This window comes from Homalodisca vitripennis, chromosome 8 (assembly GCF_021130785.1).
Source record: "Homalodisca vitripennis isolate AUS2020 chromosome 8, UT_GWSS_2.1, whole genome shotgun sequence".
Classification (NCBI taxonomy): domain Eukaryota; kingdom Metazoa; phylum Arthropoda; class Insecta; order Hemiptera; family Cicadellidae; genus Homalodisca; species Homalodisca vitripennis.
The window spans coordinates 6,262,225-6,281,170 of record NC_060214.1 but is presented as its reverse complement, the minus strand read 5'-3'; the positions used below and the strand labels follow the sequence as shown (position 1 = coordinate 6,281,170).

Genomic DNA, 18,946 nt, shown 5'->3' with positions numbered 1-18,946 from the left:
AATGAGTTTTGAAGTTTATTTACAGTGCAATCTCTTACATCTGTATGATATTGACCTATTTTGTTCTCTAAGATCAATAACCTGAAAAATTGCACTTATTACTAAAAGGACATTTGCGCTGCTTCCAATTTGACAGGATACTCTAAATGCTTGGATGTAGAGGCAGCCTCCTGTGTCAAGATCCAAGAGGAAGGTTTTGGGCATTAATCGCAGCCATATCTCCTTGGAAACAGAGGAAAGTCTAGTCAAAGCAGACATGGGGTGGTATGCCGTTATGTCTAGGCTACCAACAGCCCTTACCATTTAGGAAGCCCACCCCTTAAGGTTGCCCAGATTTAAGTGACACATCGATGTTAGCTGTATCTAGTGTAGGTTCAACTGGAAGGTATAAACTAGCCGGAAGTGACCCTTCGCGGAAGTGAATCTGCAGTGTCCAAACAAGGTAGGAGTAGGTCACAGCATGTATCGCGTAACAAGCTTCGCTGAGGTGGAATACTCAATTCTATATTGAGCTATACCTCATTAGACCGCGGTATAAAAGACTATAGCTCATTTAATTATTATACATTTCATTGTTACGTCACATGTTAAATCTCATATGATTGTACTCAGTTTGATTACAAATTTATTTATTCCACAATTTTCTCGCTGCTGTCATGTTTATCCATTAGACAAATGTAAAAATATCAGCCCTGGTGTGACATGCACCATCACCGAACACTATGTTGCTTACATAGAAATGTGAAGTTTTGTGCAAAGGTTTAAAATCTATAGGTCAGTGCACACAGACAGACAGAAATAATCAGACTTCTCGATTGGTGCTTCGCTACCGCTCAACCAGTAATATACCTAATCATCAAAAGAATTATAACAATCCATTTTCATGCAACGTTTACTATAGTACATACCCTACTTCCATATAGTCCAAACTTGGCGTAGTGTTTCCTACTATAACAGGAATGGCAATGATAGATGCAAAAGTGAGTCTTGTTGACAAGATTTTGAAGGCCATAGAGAGTTGAAAGAAAAGGAGGTGTTTTTCTTGACTTTTCTAAAAAGTTTGTTTATCTTAGCTACTAAATTTTGCACCAAAACTCCGTATTATGGATTTCCACTCTCGTGGCTCACCTCTTACCGCAAACAGCCGGATTCAGATAGTCCGAAACATTAAATACTCATTCTCAAAAGTACCACTGAAATATGGTGTCTCACAGGGATCAATTTTGGCCCACTTTTGTTTTTTGTATATATGAATGGAAGTGAGTTTCGTCGATTCTGTACTGGAAACTCGCACAAGTCCTTGAAAATCAGTGATAGAGCCATTATAATTAAATAATTCCATATCCCGATAAGTTTTCGTTGCGTTACACCAGCTCCAGGCATTGATTGGTTTCATTTTGGAGTGCACTGGAAACACTTCTGCTGATGATTATCACTGAAATGAATCTCATGACACTTTGTTAATTCGGAACTTTTATGGATAGGGCCCATATTTTTTAATGGATATCAACAGTGATTCCTTCTGATAGGTATCAAAAGTACGCACGTTGAGATGTTGATGTATTTACAGCAACTGACATAATGTTGTGTATGTCTCAATGTATCTGATTCTTCAACTCTCGCCGTTTGTACAGTAACAAAGCATTTGTCTGACTGATATGCGATAAGCCTAAAGGTTTATCTTTGTAGGCTTATATGTTAAAATTGTTCCAATTAAGAAACTGGAACTTATAAAATAAGTATATTATTATTAATAGCTTATCAAGAATTTTTTTAGACCGTACAACAAAAATTACCGCCCACTTATTTTACAAGCCATGATGGGTTGTTTACAAGCATTCAGTAGACTATAACGCCTTCAATCGTTGGATGCATTCTAGGGCACAGTTTTCTCACTCTCTGCCGTAATGATGTTGGTGATCTCTACTCCCCTAATACTTGACATCACTATAACGTTAAATACCGCTACGGCTGAGTAGTGTCAGTTAAATATCCTGCCAACTCCTGTACTCCTGATACTCTCTGCGTTGCCTTTTTTTAGTCTCATTTTTAGAGCGAATCCAGTCATGATGACCAGTTAGAATGAAATTTAAATCAAATTAATTATAACGATATTTCAATCAAAAACCTTCAACTGTCTTGAAAACGTTTAGCCAGTTTCTATTTGGCTGCCAGAAACTACCAGGAGCAATCAATAACAATGCCCCCCCACTAATACCAGGACTTCCACTTCCCTTCCTCAATATGTAAGCTTGACACGTGCAGGCGCGGACTCGCTCGGTCGGTTATGACAAGTTATGACAGGCAAGGTCTCGGGAACGCATCGGAATGGGTTACTTTGCAGATGTCCCGCAGAATTTATCTGCTTCATCAGCCTCAGCCTCTGCAGTTTCTCTGACAACGGTGGTGTATTTTCCCCTTATTGTGAATAATGAAATAGTATAATGTTTTGTTGTTACAATTATATATAATTGTATATTTTAAAAATAAATATTCATTAATTACGTATGTAATTATTGCTACCGAAAAGCTACATACACGTAAAATAATATATTTGTACATTACTTGAAACCAACCTAAAATGAATTTTTTTTGTTTTTCTTCTTGTAGATAACCACTAAAGAAGCTACAAGCGATCAATTTTATAACAGTAATTATACGATTAAAATTAAACGAAAGTGTTTTAATAATTAATATGCAAGTTCTATTAAAAACGCATCTTGTATTGCGGTGGTAAGTCATAAGTTTGGGAAGTGATGAATTAGTATGGATATAATGTTTAAAGGATTTTCCCTGTTTTCGAGACTTGAGGATGTGATGAAGAATAATTTGAGTTTTTGTTAACACAGGACTCCTCCTTCACTATTTAGTATGATATTAGTTTATAATATCATAATAAACTAATAAGTTTTATAATTATTAGTTAATAATATTAGTTTATACCCTTATCAAATACATGACTCCAATAATGGACCTTGCAAACTAAGTTAATAAGTATATGAAAATTCGAGTACAGCAAAATTCTATTACAATTTTTGTTACCACCTGTGCTCAAAATTCTAATTATTAAGTGATCGACTCTTCATATAATTGTGTTGAAACAACATTTACAATTTTGTTTTAATGTTGATTTAGTGGTTTTGAGAGACTTGTTTCAACTTTGGGTATTGGCGGATGGTTTAAAACATGTCAAGTAATGAAAAGTGATATTTCACTTTGCTAAAAAAAAAAATAAAAAAAAAACTTTACAGTCTAACCTTTTTCTTGTTACCACGAACAATAGAACAAGATCAAGAGCAATTCTATTTCTTAAGAAACCATTTTCTTGAGATAGTACCTTCTACACCCTATTGCCATTTATTACCTTAAGCCCTCATTCTATTATTGAGCTAGGGACAGACAGTGGTTCGGACCCTTGTTGTGTGACAAAATCCTCTGAACTTGCATGATAAATTCAAGACTATAGATTAGTTCGAGATTTCATGTGAGTGATTAGAAAAGCAGAAATAAAATTTTCACACCCCTCGGTTGAAACATTAATATGTAATAAGCTTCCCAAGGGCTACATGTATAATTGTATAGGAGAGTTTATTGAATAAAACGTTTTGCTATTTAAATTTTTTTATCAAAAAATGATTTACAGACCATTGTGGGTTTGAAAATCGAAATTCTTGGCCAAAATCCAAAATTAAAATTGGTTCAAAATCATATTTATCTGCCATGTTAACTTTTATATATGTAGTTATTAATCGATGTATTAATTATGTAATTGTTTCATCTTTTGACACTCCATTTAAAAACGTGACCTTTCTTTGTTGGTAAAATAGCAAGTATTCTTTAATTGCCTGAGCGCTAGTGAAGGTTTAAGCCCTTGGGAAGCTTATACATATTAATGTTTCAACCGAGGGGTGTGAAAAATTTTATTTCTGCTTTTCTAATCACTCACATGAAATCTAGAACTAATCTATAGTATTGAATTTGTCATGCAAGTTCAGAGGATTTTGTCACACAAACATGTGATGTGGAGTACCCTTATGGAATTGATAGTCAAGCAACCATTACTATCCATAGTACAGAGTATGGAAGTAATCAAAAGTATAAGTGTAAAGTTAGACTATGGGGTTAATCGCATCGTACTCCTCGGATTGCTTGATCGTTAGTTAAGTAATCCAAATTGTGACGCAGCGTGGCTTGTAGATCCAAAGTGATAATGCAGGATCCATTAATAATGAGAGGTGAAGGATTAAGCGCCAATAAGGAAAGACGGGTAACGCCACCCTGACACGGCGGTTTTGCCCTTCTCTAAGCCCTTTAGAAGTGGTCAAGGGCTCAACTCTGGATGCTTCGATCTCTTATCATAATTATTAATTATTTACGTCCTTAGTTCTCTAGATTGAATTATCGATGTTTTTGTCTTTGCAACGCTAATAGTATAAATCCCATACTTTGTGTACATATTAGTGTTTTAGAACCACAAACAATTTTAAGTATTGGTGCATTTCACTCATGCAAACTATTATTCTGAATGATTACGTAAGCATATCATAAGATTCAATGAAGTTTTATGAGTTTGTAAATACAAAATTTCAATCCTTAACATTAATGGTACTCCATACACGCAATTTAACTAAGACTAAGACTAAGACTCTCTCTCGCTCTCCCTCTCCATATCTCTCTCTCCCTCCCTCCCTCTCCTCCCTATCTCTCTCTTCCTTTCTCACCCTCTCTCTCACCCTCTCACACTCTCCCCCTCTCTCTCACTCTCTTGTTAAAAATAAAATAAAAATATAAATTCTGGTCTCATTCTTTGTTTTGACCTGGAATTAAGTTTTTGGTTAAACTTAAGATGAAATAATTGCTGTATAAAGAAATTTACACATAAATCTGGTTTATTTCCAGTAAGACTTTCGTTCTTCTGGATAAGTGAAAGGAAAGTCCTTACAGCCATCCTCTCGAAAGGAAAATGTTAAAAATGTATCTCCATCTGATTTAAGCAGAGTCGATGAATGGATAACTGTTTGCAATCACAATCATAACAAGATCAGAGTACTCAATGCCATGTTTCACGAATCAGCCTTTCGTTGAGGTTGCAAGCAACATTTCAAGTGTATTGTTAATTTATTTCTGATAGATATAAAGTTTTCTATTACATGATATAACTATTTATTTTTACATATGTTCATTCTGTGATTTTCTTTTTACCATGATGGTTACATATAAAATTGTTTAAAATTTAATGCTAAGGAGTAACATACACCTTCATCGAATTCAATGTTGCTATAATATTTAGTAGACTTTTTGAAATCACATATATAAATAATAGAACCAATATGAACAGTAACAAAGCAAAGAACAATATTATACAAATCAGTATAAATAGCTGTAAGTTATGAGGTAATATGATAGGCCTACGTTGCTTTTGTGTGTTAGTCACCCATAAAATCTTCAGTAACACTCAGAAAAACGCTAATGAGTAACATATACGTCATCTAATTCGATGTTGTCTATAGAAATGAAGTTTTATGCAAAATTTCAAGTTATATCCTTGGCAAGATATCGTACGGACAGACATACAGAAATTACATTTTTAGCACCTTGAGTGTTAGCCTTTACTTAGGCGTTAGTTGTTACATATAAAATGGTTTAGTAACAATCATCCAAATGCTAAGGAGTAACATACACCTTCATCGAATTCAATGTTGCTATAATATTTAGTAGACATCTATAAATAAATAGAACCAATATGAACAGTACTAAATAAGAATTATAAAAATTAGAAAAAATATATGTCAGTTTTAATCTTATATGATAGACCTACGTTATTCTTGTTTGTTATCCTTATTTTTTGATTTTGAAGTTGATGTACTCTACAGTACAATATAAAATCCTCCATTAAAGTTTTATTTTCATAATTTCAACAATTTGTCTTTTAATAAGAAATATTGTTGGAATTGGGAGTATTGAAAATATTGATTATATTTGAATAATTTTATGAAACGCCCCTTTATCTTGTGTGAGCATATAAGAACTCAAATACAGTCGCTCTTTCAGCAAAATTTGTTGAAAGCAACAAGTTTTGTAAAAACAATTGTAAATATCTGGAACCGTGATAGGACGACATTAAGACGATCAGCCACCTGCGTCAGCCGGTAAATTGCTAGTTAAGGAAGTGCTTGTTATATAAGAAACAACCAACACTAGTGCAAAATAGGATGGTTATATTAAATGGGGGGGGTGGGGGGGGGGGGGGGTGGGGGGGGGGGGGGGTGGGGGGGGGGGGGGGTGGGGGGGGGGGGGGGTGGGGGGGGGGGGGGGTGGGGGGGGGGGAAGGCGTTGGTCTCCAGGTTATGTGACTTCTTAGCCCTAACTTCGCCTGGTAAAATAGGACATTCTTAAACTTACGCTTTTATACGAAACCATTATCAGGCTGTAATCGCTTTAATTGTTTTCATTAAATAGGTTGATGGAATTATTCTTATTATTATATTAGACAACCATCACATACGTAAATCTATACAGGGTGATTCATGAAGTTCTCCCCCCACTTCTACAGCACATTGTACTAGTAAAAATAATGAAAAAATGTTATATAAACATAGGTCCGAAAACGCTTCGTTAGCGAGTTACAGCTAGCGAAAGATTTCGCCTGAATTCCTGGGTAAAGAGTAAAATAAAGCCATACTGAACTTTTGGAAAGGTTAATTAAGTAAGAAATATCGTGGATTCTTATATATTTTTACCTGATAAAGCTAATAAAATAGGTTTCAGAACTGTACATGTAGTAGCTTTTGAGGGATTCAGGGTTAAATGCAAAAAATTGGGGCACGAAACAATGTTTTTTTAAGTTTTGATGTACAATAACTTTGTTAAATTGGTAATAAATACATAAAATCAACAAACATTAATTGTAGAGAATTTAATTTTGAGAAAATTGATATAATCAAAGTCTAAAATAAAACAGAAATAAGTACCAAAAAGTCGATTTTATTCAGTATAATACATTACTAGCTGTAAAGAAATACCGTACGGTATTTAGTTAAAATAAAACAAAATCAAAATTTTTGTTCCTTAATGATGAGATAAATTGAGAAAACAAGATTAACTGTTAAATAAATTTGTTTGTAAATAAAAATATCTTTTTTTATTACGTTGTATTTTTTTTTAAATAAAAATTTACATCAAATGTTCGAAAATAAATGAAGCAAACATTTTTCCCATTATTGTTTACTAATCATCGAAATGCAGTTTTTTGTTTTATTAATTTCTAAGTTGGTAACGCACGAATAACAGCTGATCAAACAATGGTATTCTGTACTGTTACATTAGAACTGTGTATTAGTGGTGTTTTGCAAGCTACAGCAGGAGATCGGGTTCTGTGAATCGTGTTATTAAATGCAATTTTTCTGTGAGTTATAATTCGATTGTTTATTCAGCGAAAAAATGCCTTACTTATTTACATCAGAGGAATACGCTGATATGGTTTTTTATTTTGGGTTACTGTAATGGTAATGCTAGAGCTGCTGTAGAAGAATATGAACTACGTTACCCTAATAGCAGGATTCCAGATACCAAAACAATTTTCAGGAACTTTTCGTACTCTTCGGGAAACAGGATCACTACCAAGTACTAGAACCAATTATGAACGAGCTGTCCAACTTGATGATGATATTGTTATTAATGCTGTTCATCGCAGTCCAGGTGTAAGTACACGACGTATTTCTAGGCGGATAGGAGTTTCGCAGTCAACGGTGTGGAGGTCACTTAATCGAAACAAATTTTATCCGTTTATAAACAAAAGGTTCAACATCTACAGCTAGGGGATGGTCTGCTTCGCTTGGAGTTTTGCAACTTTTTGAATATTAATAATCAACTCTACAAGCGTATTTTGTTTACGGATGAGGCACAATTCACTCGGGATGGTGTCAATAACTTGCACAATGAACACTCATGGGCAGAAGAAAATCCACATGAGGTAGTGGAACAGAACTTTCAACACCGATTTAGCGTCAATGTCTGGTGTGGCCTTTTGCACAATCGGCTGATTGGACCTTTCATACCTGGACGCCTAAATGCTGAGTTCTATTTGCATTTCCTTCAAGAAGAGTTGCCGCAGCTGTTAGAGAATGTTCCTTTACATCTCAGACAAAATTTGTACTTCCAGCATGACGGAGCACCTCCCCACTTTTCACGTGCCGTTTCTGCTTACTTAAATGATCAATTTCCTGGACACTGGATTGGTCGTGGAGGGCCTCACCCTTGGCCACCAAGATCACCAGATCTATCTCCATTGGATTATTGCATCTGGGGATGGATGAAAGACATTGTATACAAGACAAAAGTGAATTCTCGTGATGAATTAATTGCCCGTATTATGGATTCGGCTGTGCAGATACAGGGAAGTCCTGAAAAATTAAGAAACGCAACAAAAGCAATACAAAAACGTGCTGGAAAATGTATTGATAATGATGGCCTCATTTTCGAACATCTATTATAAAAAGGTGCGTACGGTTGCCCAACCTGATTAATTTTGCTTAAAACTAGTAATGTATTATACTGAATAAAATCGATTTTTTGGTACTTATTTCTGTTTTATTTTTAGACTTTGATTATATCAATTTTCTCAGAATTAAATTCTCTACAATTAATGTCTGTTGATTTTATGTATTTATTACCAATTTAACAAAGTTATTGTACATCAAACTTAAAAAAACATTGTTTCGTGCCCCAATTTTTTGCATTTAACCCTGAATCCCTCAAAAACTACTACATGTACAGTTCTGAAACCTATTTTATTAGCTTTATCAGGTAAAAATACATAAGAATCCACGATATTTCTTACTTAATTAACCTTTCCAAAAGTTCAGTATGGCTTTATTTTACTCTTTACCCAGGAATTCAGGCGAAATCTTTCGCTAGCTGTAACTCGCTAACGAAGCGTTTTCGGACCTATGTTTATATAACATTTTTTCATTATTTTTACTAGTACAATGTGCTGTAGAAGTGGGGGGAGAACTTCATGAATCACCCTGTATACACAGGGTGATTCAAAACTAAACGGCAATCTCTCGAGAGCTTATTCTATAGCTAAAAACAAGTAAAAAAGTTCATATAACCATATGCCCGGAAACGCTTCGTTAGCGAGTTACGCCTAGCGAAAGATTTTCGCCCGGATTTCAGAACCCTTGGTGAAGTCAGGCCGTATAAAAAATGGTAAAGGTAGTTACAAAGATACAAATACGATTTTTTTATGTTTTTTATATCTGAAAAATTTATTAAAATTCGTCCCAGAGCTGTAAATGCAATACTTTCAGAGTTATCTTACGTAAAACACAAGAATTGGTGCAAATAAATAACACATTTTTGTGTTTAACGTAAGATTACTTCCATAAATGTTAAATAAAGGTCATTTTTTTCTTAAACAGATTTGTACAACATTTAATTCTGAAAAGATTCATGTGAATTACTTAGGAAAAAAATTAATAATAGGTATTGAAATTTAGCTTTATTTAAAAATAAAACAGACGCACAAAAATGCATATTCTTATCTGCATAAAATATTAACTAATGTTTAGGTTGTGAGTAACAGCTGATCATTTATTCAACACTTTTTATCGTCATATTTTCTTTGCAAAGGTTGGCAATATCAGCTGATCAACCATTAAGTTCATGAAGTAATATTTGAATAACCTTTATGGAGGTTTTTTTATTGTGGCGTGTGAAGATTGTATTTTGTGAGATCCTGTGATTATTTGGAAATATTTTATACAAGTGTATAAAATATTTTATTAAATATTTATTTTTAAAATATTTTATTAAATATTTTTATAAAAGTGTATGTAATTATCTTAGTAAATAATGGCAGATAATGTAAATGGTATGTATTCGTTTGAAGAGTATACGGACATGATACTGATTTACGGCAAAGTTAACAAGAATGGTTTAGCTGCAGTTCAGGTATATCGTGATACTTTTCCACATCGAAGAACACCTGATCGCAAAACATTTGAAGCTGTGGAGAGACGACTTAGAGAAACTGGTAGCTTTAAACCGAAGCGAATAGAAACTGGTCGTCAACGTAGCGCAAGGAACTATAATAATGAACAAGCAATAATAAATGCTGTAGAATTATCACCAACCACAAGCACCAGACGATTATCACGTCAGTTAAATATTTGCCAGTCAAGCGTATGGCGGACACTTCATGAAGCACAGTTGTACCCATTCCATATAACACGTGTTCAAGACTTATTACCGCAAGATCTTAATAAACGGAAGATGTTCTGCCGCTGGTTAAGAAGAAATTGTTTACGACATCAGTATTTTCTTCGGCGTATTCTCGTTACTGATGAATCCTGTTTTACTAGAAATGGAATTGTAAATTTTCGTAATACCCATACTTGGGCGTACGACAACCCACATGAAACTGCGACGAGGCATTTTCAACATACATTTTCAGTCAATGTATGGCTTGGTGTTCTGGGTGATAATTTGATTGGTCCATTTTTCCTCCCTAATCGACTTAATGGAGTAGCGTACTTAAATTTTTTAAGAACAAACCTGCCTACCCTCTTGGAAGATATTCCTGTTCAAAACAGAATAAATGCATGGTTTATGCACGACGGAGCACCTCCACATTTTCCTAATGATGTGAAAAACTATTTAAATGATACATACGGTAGACAATGGATTGGTCGAAATGGACCAGTAAAATGGCCACCACGTTCTCCTGACCTCACGCCAGCAGACTTTTTTCTTATGGGGTTGGATGAAGTCAATTGTTTATTCAAAACGGATTAACACCATAGATGAGTTACGTAATCGCATTACAGAGGCGGCAGAAACTATCAAGAATGCTCCAAACGTTATGAAACGCGCTAGAAAAGAGTGGATTCGTCGTGCGAAAACGTGCATTGCTAACAACGGAGGACACTTTGAGCAACTATTATAGGTGATTATTACAGTTTTATAAAGGTAAATACATTTTATGTTAATGTTCAGTCTAGAATAAATGATCAGCTGTTACTCACAAACTAAACATTAGTTAATATTTTATGCAGATAAGAATATGCATTTTTGTGAGTCTGTTTTATTTTTAAATAAAGCTAAATTTCAATACCTATTATTAATTTTTTTCCTAAGTAATTCACATGAATCTTTTCAGAATTAAATGTTCTACAAATCTGTTTAAGAAAAAAATGACCTTTATTTAACATTTATGGAAGTAATCTTACGTTAAACACAAAAATGTGTTATTTCTTTGCACCAATTCTTGTGTTTTACGTAAGATATCTCTGAAAGTATTGCATTTACAGCTCTGGGACGAATTTTAATAAATTTGTCAGATATAAAAACATAAAAAACAATCGTATTTGTATCTTTGTAACTACCTTTACCATTTTTATACGGCCTGACTTCACCAAGGGTTCTGAAATCCGGGCGAAATCTTTCGCTAGGCGTAACTCGCTAACGAAGCGTTTCCGGGCATATGGTTATATGAACTTTTTTACTTGTTGACGTGACAACGTCTTAAATTAGGTTGCGGCTCGGAGTCACTCATGAAAAAGTGTAACGCCCGGTAACGTTACGATGCCCGTCCAGTGAGTCCGCCGCACGGGATCCGCACGGGATAAAGCAGATAACTATGTTTATTCGTGAAAATGTGGAGTGCTTAGATTCGTCATTTACAACAACTTCAACAATAAAGGTAAATATTTGTACACTGATATTTCATTATCGTAAACTATGATTGATTGATTAATTGTTAGATTGACACAAAAGTTGAGAAACTGAGTTTATAGGTTATGTCATACTATTGACAAATGTTGATAGTGTTAAGTAAATTATTAGTTTAAATCACTCTGCAATCAATCGTAATTCAGTCGATTGAGAAGAAACAGCGCGTATTGCTAGTCAAACATTTAAAATAACAAATTATAACCTCTAACCTGTCATAACAGTGCGACCAAACAAACGAACTAAACCGACCAATCACCACGCGCGGAGTTAGAATTTAACCGTGTTTAGCAAGAATTTCAAATTCCAATTTTAGTAAATGTTTTATTCAACTTTACCATTTACAATAACAAATTTGAATTAATTTCAAATTATGTACAATGTTTTAGTAAACAAAATATATTTCTATAGTTAAAATTTGTGCAATTCTTATTTTCATTCAATTCCTTGTTCCTATTGTGCAATTTAATAATATTCATATCAATAAATATTCTACCGAGAAAAAGACGTTGTCACGTAAAATGTTCGCCCGTAAAACCGACTTTACAGGCAACCATAATTTTTTTTTTTAGCTATAGAATAAGCTCTCGAGAGATTGCCGTTTAGTTTTGAATCACCCTGATATATATCATTCAAATTCACGTATTTTGTTAACCTACAAGTATATGTACAAGGAAAGTTAAATATAGTTGTGAGTAATTTGAATGTACGTATTAAGTTATCTATTAACACGTTCCCATATTACGCAATGTATTGTAAAACATGTGATTTATGAATTATTAGTATGTGCTTAATCTTAATATCTTCTAGAAAATAAAAAATAAGAGAGACATACATGATAAAGATAAATATGATTACCAACGTCGATTTAATTGAGGATTAAATTTACCTCACTTCTCACTTCTGTGCTCAGGGAACTGGATTCACCCCAACTGGCAACTGCTACCCACTGATAGCTGCGGACAGGTAGCACCTGACGATGGTCTCAGGCCCAGGGTGCTCGGGGGAGTAGCTGTCGATATTGCCGAATACCCCTGGATGGCCTACATCCAAGATGTTATTTCGAATGGTAGGTACATCTGTCTCCAACCAAAGTATATTTTCCTACTCAATATTGGAGTATGTTGTTTGACGTTGTTGTTGATTGTATATTGTTGTTGTAGGCATAAATATACCGACAACACCTTAGCGCCTTAACGGTTTTCCTTTTGTACCTTACGCTATGTTGTTTTCTAAATCTGTTGTTGCCGTTTTTACAGACAGAGGTTTTTATTGTTTATTAGTCCACTAAGTCATTTGTACTATCTGTGTTCGTGTCATCTTCACGTTAACGAAGCAAACCAAAAAACTATAAAACACTCAGGGTGGTTGAGATGAGACAACATCACTTGGCAGGTGTCTGCACAATGTGGTAACAGTGCAAATACTCATGACAGAGAACCAAGAAAGTGCTGACATCTAGTAGAAAGTACCATAAATAATTTGTATTGTTATAGAAATGTTTCTTGTACAACTTATTTTCCAGAAACAGAATAACACAGGAACAAGATATCGTTGCGTAATATTACGTCAGTAGCTCACTTTTCCGCCATAGCTATGAAAGTAATATTACGTCAGTAGCTCACTTTTCCGCCATAGCTATGAACGTAATATTACGTCAGTAGCTCACTTTTCCGCCATAGCTCTGAACGTAATATTACGTCAGTTGCTCACTTTTCCCCCATAGCTCTGAACGTAATATTACGTCAGTAGCTCTCTTTTCCGCCATAGCTCTGAACGTAATATTACGTCAGTAGCTCACTTTTCCGCCATAGCTATGAACGTCAAAAACCGTTAAGTGGTTAAAATAGACATTTATCTTAAATTATTACATCATTTGTGTATTTAATCAAACTGTTGATTCAGTGTGCATGATGGCATATGTCTGAGAATGCAGTCTGTGCAAACTAATTAATTACAGAACTGGATAACTGTTTTCTTCAAATACCCATTATACCCACTGTCGGACTTACAGATTTTGAGACCATAGTCTAAGATTTTAGTACGAGCCCCCTCTCGTCATGTATTGTATAAATGTAAAACTCCGCCTAAATATTTTACTTCTGATGACACATTATGAGATGGAACTAAAACAAAACTTGAAGAATGCAAAGCGTTTCTTTTTAACACTTTTACATAAATATATGAAAAATACAATTTTCATTTCTAAAACACTAATATGTATTTCCTTTCTATTTAAATTGATAATATTACTGACAACCAAGATTTATACAGTTGTATGTGAATGTTTTAATATAATTAAATATTCAAATATTGCAGTTTGAATTTTTCATATCAATACTTTGTACTGATTTCCTTTAGGAAACAGTTATATAGTATTGGTGTGGGCTAATAACAGTATTATATATACATACTTTTTATACGTACAAATGAGACGTGTATAATATAATTTAGTATGAATGGCCAATACGTATTGTTTAAGGTTAACAAATATGCATACCCACTTTGTAAATTATATTTGTTCAATTGATAAGAGCGCTCATTTATCCAATTAGGACTACTATCACTTTTAATAGTAGGTTCCTAAATTCTTTGGTTTGCACTTATTATAATTTCGTAAGGAAACATTGAAGCTTAAGTCATTGTAGTGTGTTTCCAATTTTATAATGATACTTTTATTTTAAAAAATATATAATTATTGATATTGTTTCAGGTAGCAATACAAAATCCATCGCTTGTGGCGGTTCTATCATCAGCGACAAGTACATCCTGACAGCAGCTCATTGCTTCATGCATAAAGAAATTAGCTCAGGGCAGTTTCTTAGAAATAAGTAAGAACATTTTATTATTTTGAAAATTTGATTTGATAAATACGTAATTCTTCAGTTTAGCATTATTCTCAAGATAAGATTTTGAGCTCATATTGTAAACACTTAAGTACCACTATTAGTGCATGCACTAGTTGTTTTAAAAACTAGTTGACTTCACTCTGTTACTGTTTGAATAACCGCATATCAGTCAACTGTTGGATAATGCATTAGCACATTATTTTAATACATTGCACATTTGAATTTAATTATTTACTCAAAACAAAAACGATTTTATTAAAATTTTTTTGCAATAGATTGAATTTTGTGAAGATATGGATTATGTGTTAAAAGGATAAAGCACAACGAGAGAAAATATCCTTTCAAATCAACCACTGGAAATAAGGACTTTTAAATAAATTAAACTTTTGTTGTTATCTAAGCTTTTCTGTTGTGCCCGAAGGCGTGGAGATGATATCTATTTCATAGTCCATTTTTTCATACTATCAAAAACAATATTGGAGATGAATTTTAATTAAAAATATAATTTGGCGTTTTAAGTCACTCAATTAATTACGCAAATTTCGAGCACACAGTAGACGTTCAAACGTTATTTAATATCACAACCAAATATCAATCCAGGAGCCAAAGCGTGTAAAATTTATATTTTTTGACAGAACAAATGTTATCCTCGGAGAGCACGCTCTGAGCCACGTCAGCTACTGCCATTCTCACCGATGTGCCTCTCCACCTGTGACAGCAACGGCTGATAGATTGTACGTCCATCCAGAATACACTAAAGTAAATCCTGTAACAGGAGTCTATAGCGACAACGACATTGCACTAATCCGTTTAGAACACCCTATAACATTCACTGGTAAAACTATATTTTAGTCCTACTAATAGTCTCTATAACTTTCTTTTACCAATATTCAGTATCACTGAGTTTTATTTAGTTGATACAATCAAGATTTCCCGGTTCCCCCCAAATGTTGATTTTTTTTCAATAATTTGTTTACTAAGCGATAATTAATTATTACTGACATGTACTGCTGAAAGTTTGGCCTCTACAAAGAAACAGGTCAAGAACGTTTGAAGGAACACACTGGGGCCTTACTCTCTGTCCACTACGGGAAGATTTTAGTTGTCTGGATTCTCCAAAATTTTTTCCTGGCTACGTTCTTGGTCTTCTGCTATTTATTTATTTATTTAACTTCCAACGGTCAAAAGACCAATTTACAACGTGTTACAGTTTTACAAAATTTCTCAAGATGACTAATACTTATACACACAAAGGGCCAAGCCAAACATGCAACGGAATTTAAAACTTAAAAAAAAAAACTTAAGGTATGAGAAGGGACAAGCCAAACATGCAACTGGACTTTAAAACTAATTGGTGCATAAGCCCTAGCTTAAGCACCAAGCCAAACATGCAGGGAACAATACAGCTAACACTATGCAACAATAACAATAAATAAAGCTATATGATTTACAATAAATATAACTATACTAGTAAAGGTAAATAAAATCTACATAATTAATTGTAATAAATATTAACAGTATTAGAGTAACAAAATAGAATCTTTAGAATTCGTAATACATTTTAACAACGATAACAAATAAATAACAATAATAAATAACAATAATTTATAATAAATATCATGATAAGTAAATAGAATTAGGAAAAAAACTAATGAACATGCACCATATGTTATACTAATAACTACAGTTTTGATTGCCGAATACAGATTCAATGCAGTGGGGTGATTATTAAGACCCTAGGATTATTCCTGGTTTTGCAAATATTAGTAGAGTCCAACCATATACGCTCCGCTGATTCTTCTGCCCTCTACAGAGGTTCCATTCATCAGCCTTGCTTAAACCCTCCTTCATCTGATTTTTCCGAAGAGGAACCTGTTAGCAATCAAAGTACTAGTTTTATATTCCCCTTGTACTAGATATATGAGCCTAGTCCTTCCTTTAGCTTAAAAAGGAGCGTTTCTAATTGTCTGTCCTGAGCCCTCTCTCCATGTCTTGTATCTGACTCTCTTTTTCCGGCATTTGCAAGAGCACTCCTGTATTCCCATACTATCTCTGGGACATAAGAGACGCTGTGATACGTATTCCACATATTTAGACCCATTCTGGATAAGTCCTCTAGCGATCTATTTATTGCCAAGAAATAATTAGCATAATTGATGGTATAAATTGATTGTGTGTTTTCAGATAATATACGTCCGATATGTCTGCCCACGGCATATGGACAATACTTGCAACAATTTGCTGAAAAAACTTACACAGCCGCAGGATGGGGAAGAACAACACCAGGTATGAGACTTTATTTTATAAAATTATGCAACAACAGGTATAGTCTAGGACCTGATAGCCATTTTGCATTGCATAAGCATACAACCTGAGCACCACCTAGAAATCGGTGGAGAAATATCTCCTAAGGAAGAAATTAATCGTTAGCCACGCTGGTTTTGTTACATATCGTAATAAAGTAAACTAAAGTAAAATATGTCTCGATTTACCAAGGAAATGAGGGCTTAATAAGGGTTAATGTATAAACGAAAATGTTTATCTCGGAATATATTTTTCATAGCTTGGCTTACTTAAAACCTACCCTCAGACAAATAAATAATAGTTATTTCGCCCTCAGAGATCTAGATAAGGAGACTGAAAGAAGCCACAATATAAGTGTGTGTGTGTAAAGCTTTCGGAACTATATAATTTTTTTTTAAACAGCAATTTTAAAATACCGAATTTACTATATTTCTTAAACAATAATGGTTTTTAACAAATTGAATTTCATATATATTAGGTTTGCCTTCTATAAAGAGCCTATTACACTTAATTATGTGAAACAATTTTCAAATTTTATTTATCTGATCAGTTATACGTATAAGTGTACCCTAAAATAAGCGAACTGGTAAAGTGTAGTACGCTAAGATAACGAGTTCGCGCCACACTTTGGCATTATTTTTTGAAATACGTCTAGCAATTGTTAACGCTGTAGTGGTTTCAAATGCCTTGAACACAATAAGGTAATATGATTTCATGCTGATATCTAGGCGGACCTACGAGCGATATACTGATGGCAGTCAAAGTTCCGGTGGTGTCCAAAGGAGAGTGTGAGTTTTTTCTACACTGAGAGGCAATACTACATGAACCTGTGTCCTCGAGGCGCTACTTGTCGTAACGTGATCAGCGATAAGCAAATCTGTGCAGGAGGAATACAAGGAGAAGGTACGTGCTACGGAGATTCAGGAGGTCCTCTGATGATGTCTGTTGGGTTGCACCCTACTACATACTTCGTTGTTGGAGTGACGTCTTACGTGGTGTCAAAAGATGCTGGAGGTTGTGGATCCGGAGTTCCAGATGTGTATACCAAAGTATCCGAGTATATACCGTGGATACTGGATACTATATTCTAGTAAAATCATGATTTTGGGAACTCACTTCTATTTTTATAACTAAAATGAGAACCTTTTTTGTTAAAACGTTGTTTAATGTCTTGAAATAAAGCAGACTTATAATTAGTATTGGATTTTATTTACAGTGCAATCTCCTACATCTGTATGAAAGTTTCATATTTTCTTCTCTTAGAACAATAAACAGAAAAATTGCAATTATTACTAAAAGGACATTTGCGCTGCTTCCAATTTGACATGGATCAAATGCTTTAAATCTCTGCTTCAAATGCTTGCATGTAGAGGCCGTCTCCTGTGTCAAGATCTAAGAGGAAGTTTTTTGGCTGCGAATACAGCCATATCTCCTTGGAAGAGACTTAGCCTAGTCAAAGCAGACATGGGGTGTTATGCAGTTATATCTAGGCTAGCAAAAGCTCTTACCATTTAGGAAGCCGCACCCTTAAGGTTGTCCAGATTTAAGTGACACATCGATGTTAGCTGTATCTAGTGTAGGTTCAACTGGAAGGTATAAACTAGCCGGAAGTGACCCTTCTTGGAAGTGAATCTGCAGTGTCCAAACAAGGTAGGAGTAGGTCACAGCATGTATCGCGTAACAAGCTTCGCTGAGGTGGAATACTCAATTCTATATTGAGCTATACCTCATTAGGCCGTGGTCTAAAGGCTATAGCCATTTAATTATTATACATTTGTTACGTCACATGTTAAATCTCATATGATTGTACTCAGTTTGATTACAAATTTATTTATTCCACAATTATCTCGTTGCTGTCATGTTTATCCATTAGACAAATGTAAATATAGCAGCCAAAACCCATGGTGTGACATGCACCATCACCGAACACTATGTTGCTTACATAGAAATGGAGTTTTGTGCAAAGGTTTAAAATCTATAGGTCAGTGCAGACAGACAGACAGAAATAATCAGATTTCTCGATTGGTGCTTCGCTGTCGCTCAACCAGTAATATACCTAA

General features: G+C 34.4%; 1 protein-coding gene across 1 annotated transcript; it reads left to right on the top strand.

Annotated features, from left to right (window-relative positions):
* Positions 1-12,395: 12,395 nt before the first annotated feature.
* On the top strand, positions 12,396-18,080 carry LOC124367197 (phenoloxidase-activating factor 3-like). Its single transcript, XM_046823849.1, has 6 exons — positions 12,396-12,802; positions 14,447-14,564; positions 15,218-15,417; positions 16,767-16,868; positions 17,615-17,655; positions 17,696-18,080. The coding sequence occupies exons 1-6, from the start codon at positions 12,772-12,774 to the stop codon at positions 17,975-17,977; spliced, it is 774 nt and encodes a 257-aa protein (XP_046679805.1). The 5' UTR covers positions 12,396-12,771; the 3' UTR covers positions 17,978-18,080.
* The last annotated feature ends 866 nt before the right edge of the window (positions 18,081-18,946 follow it).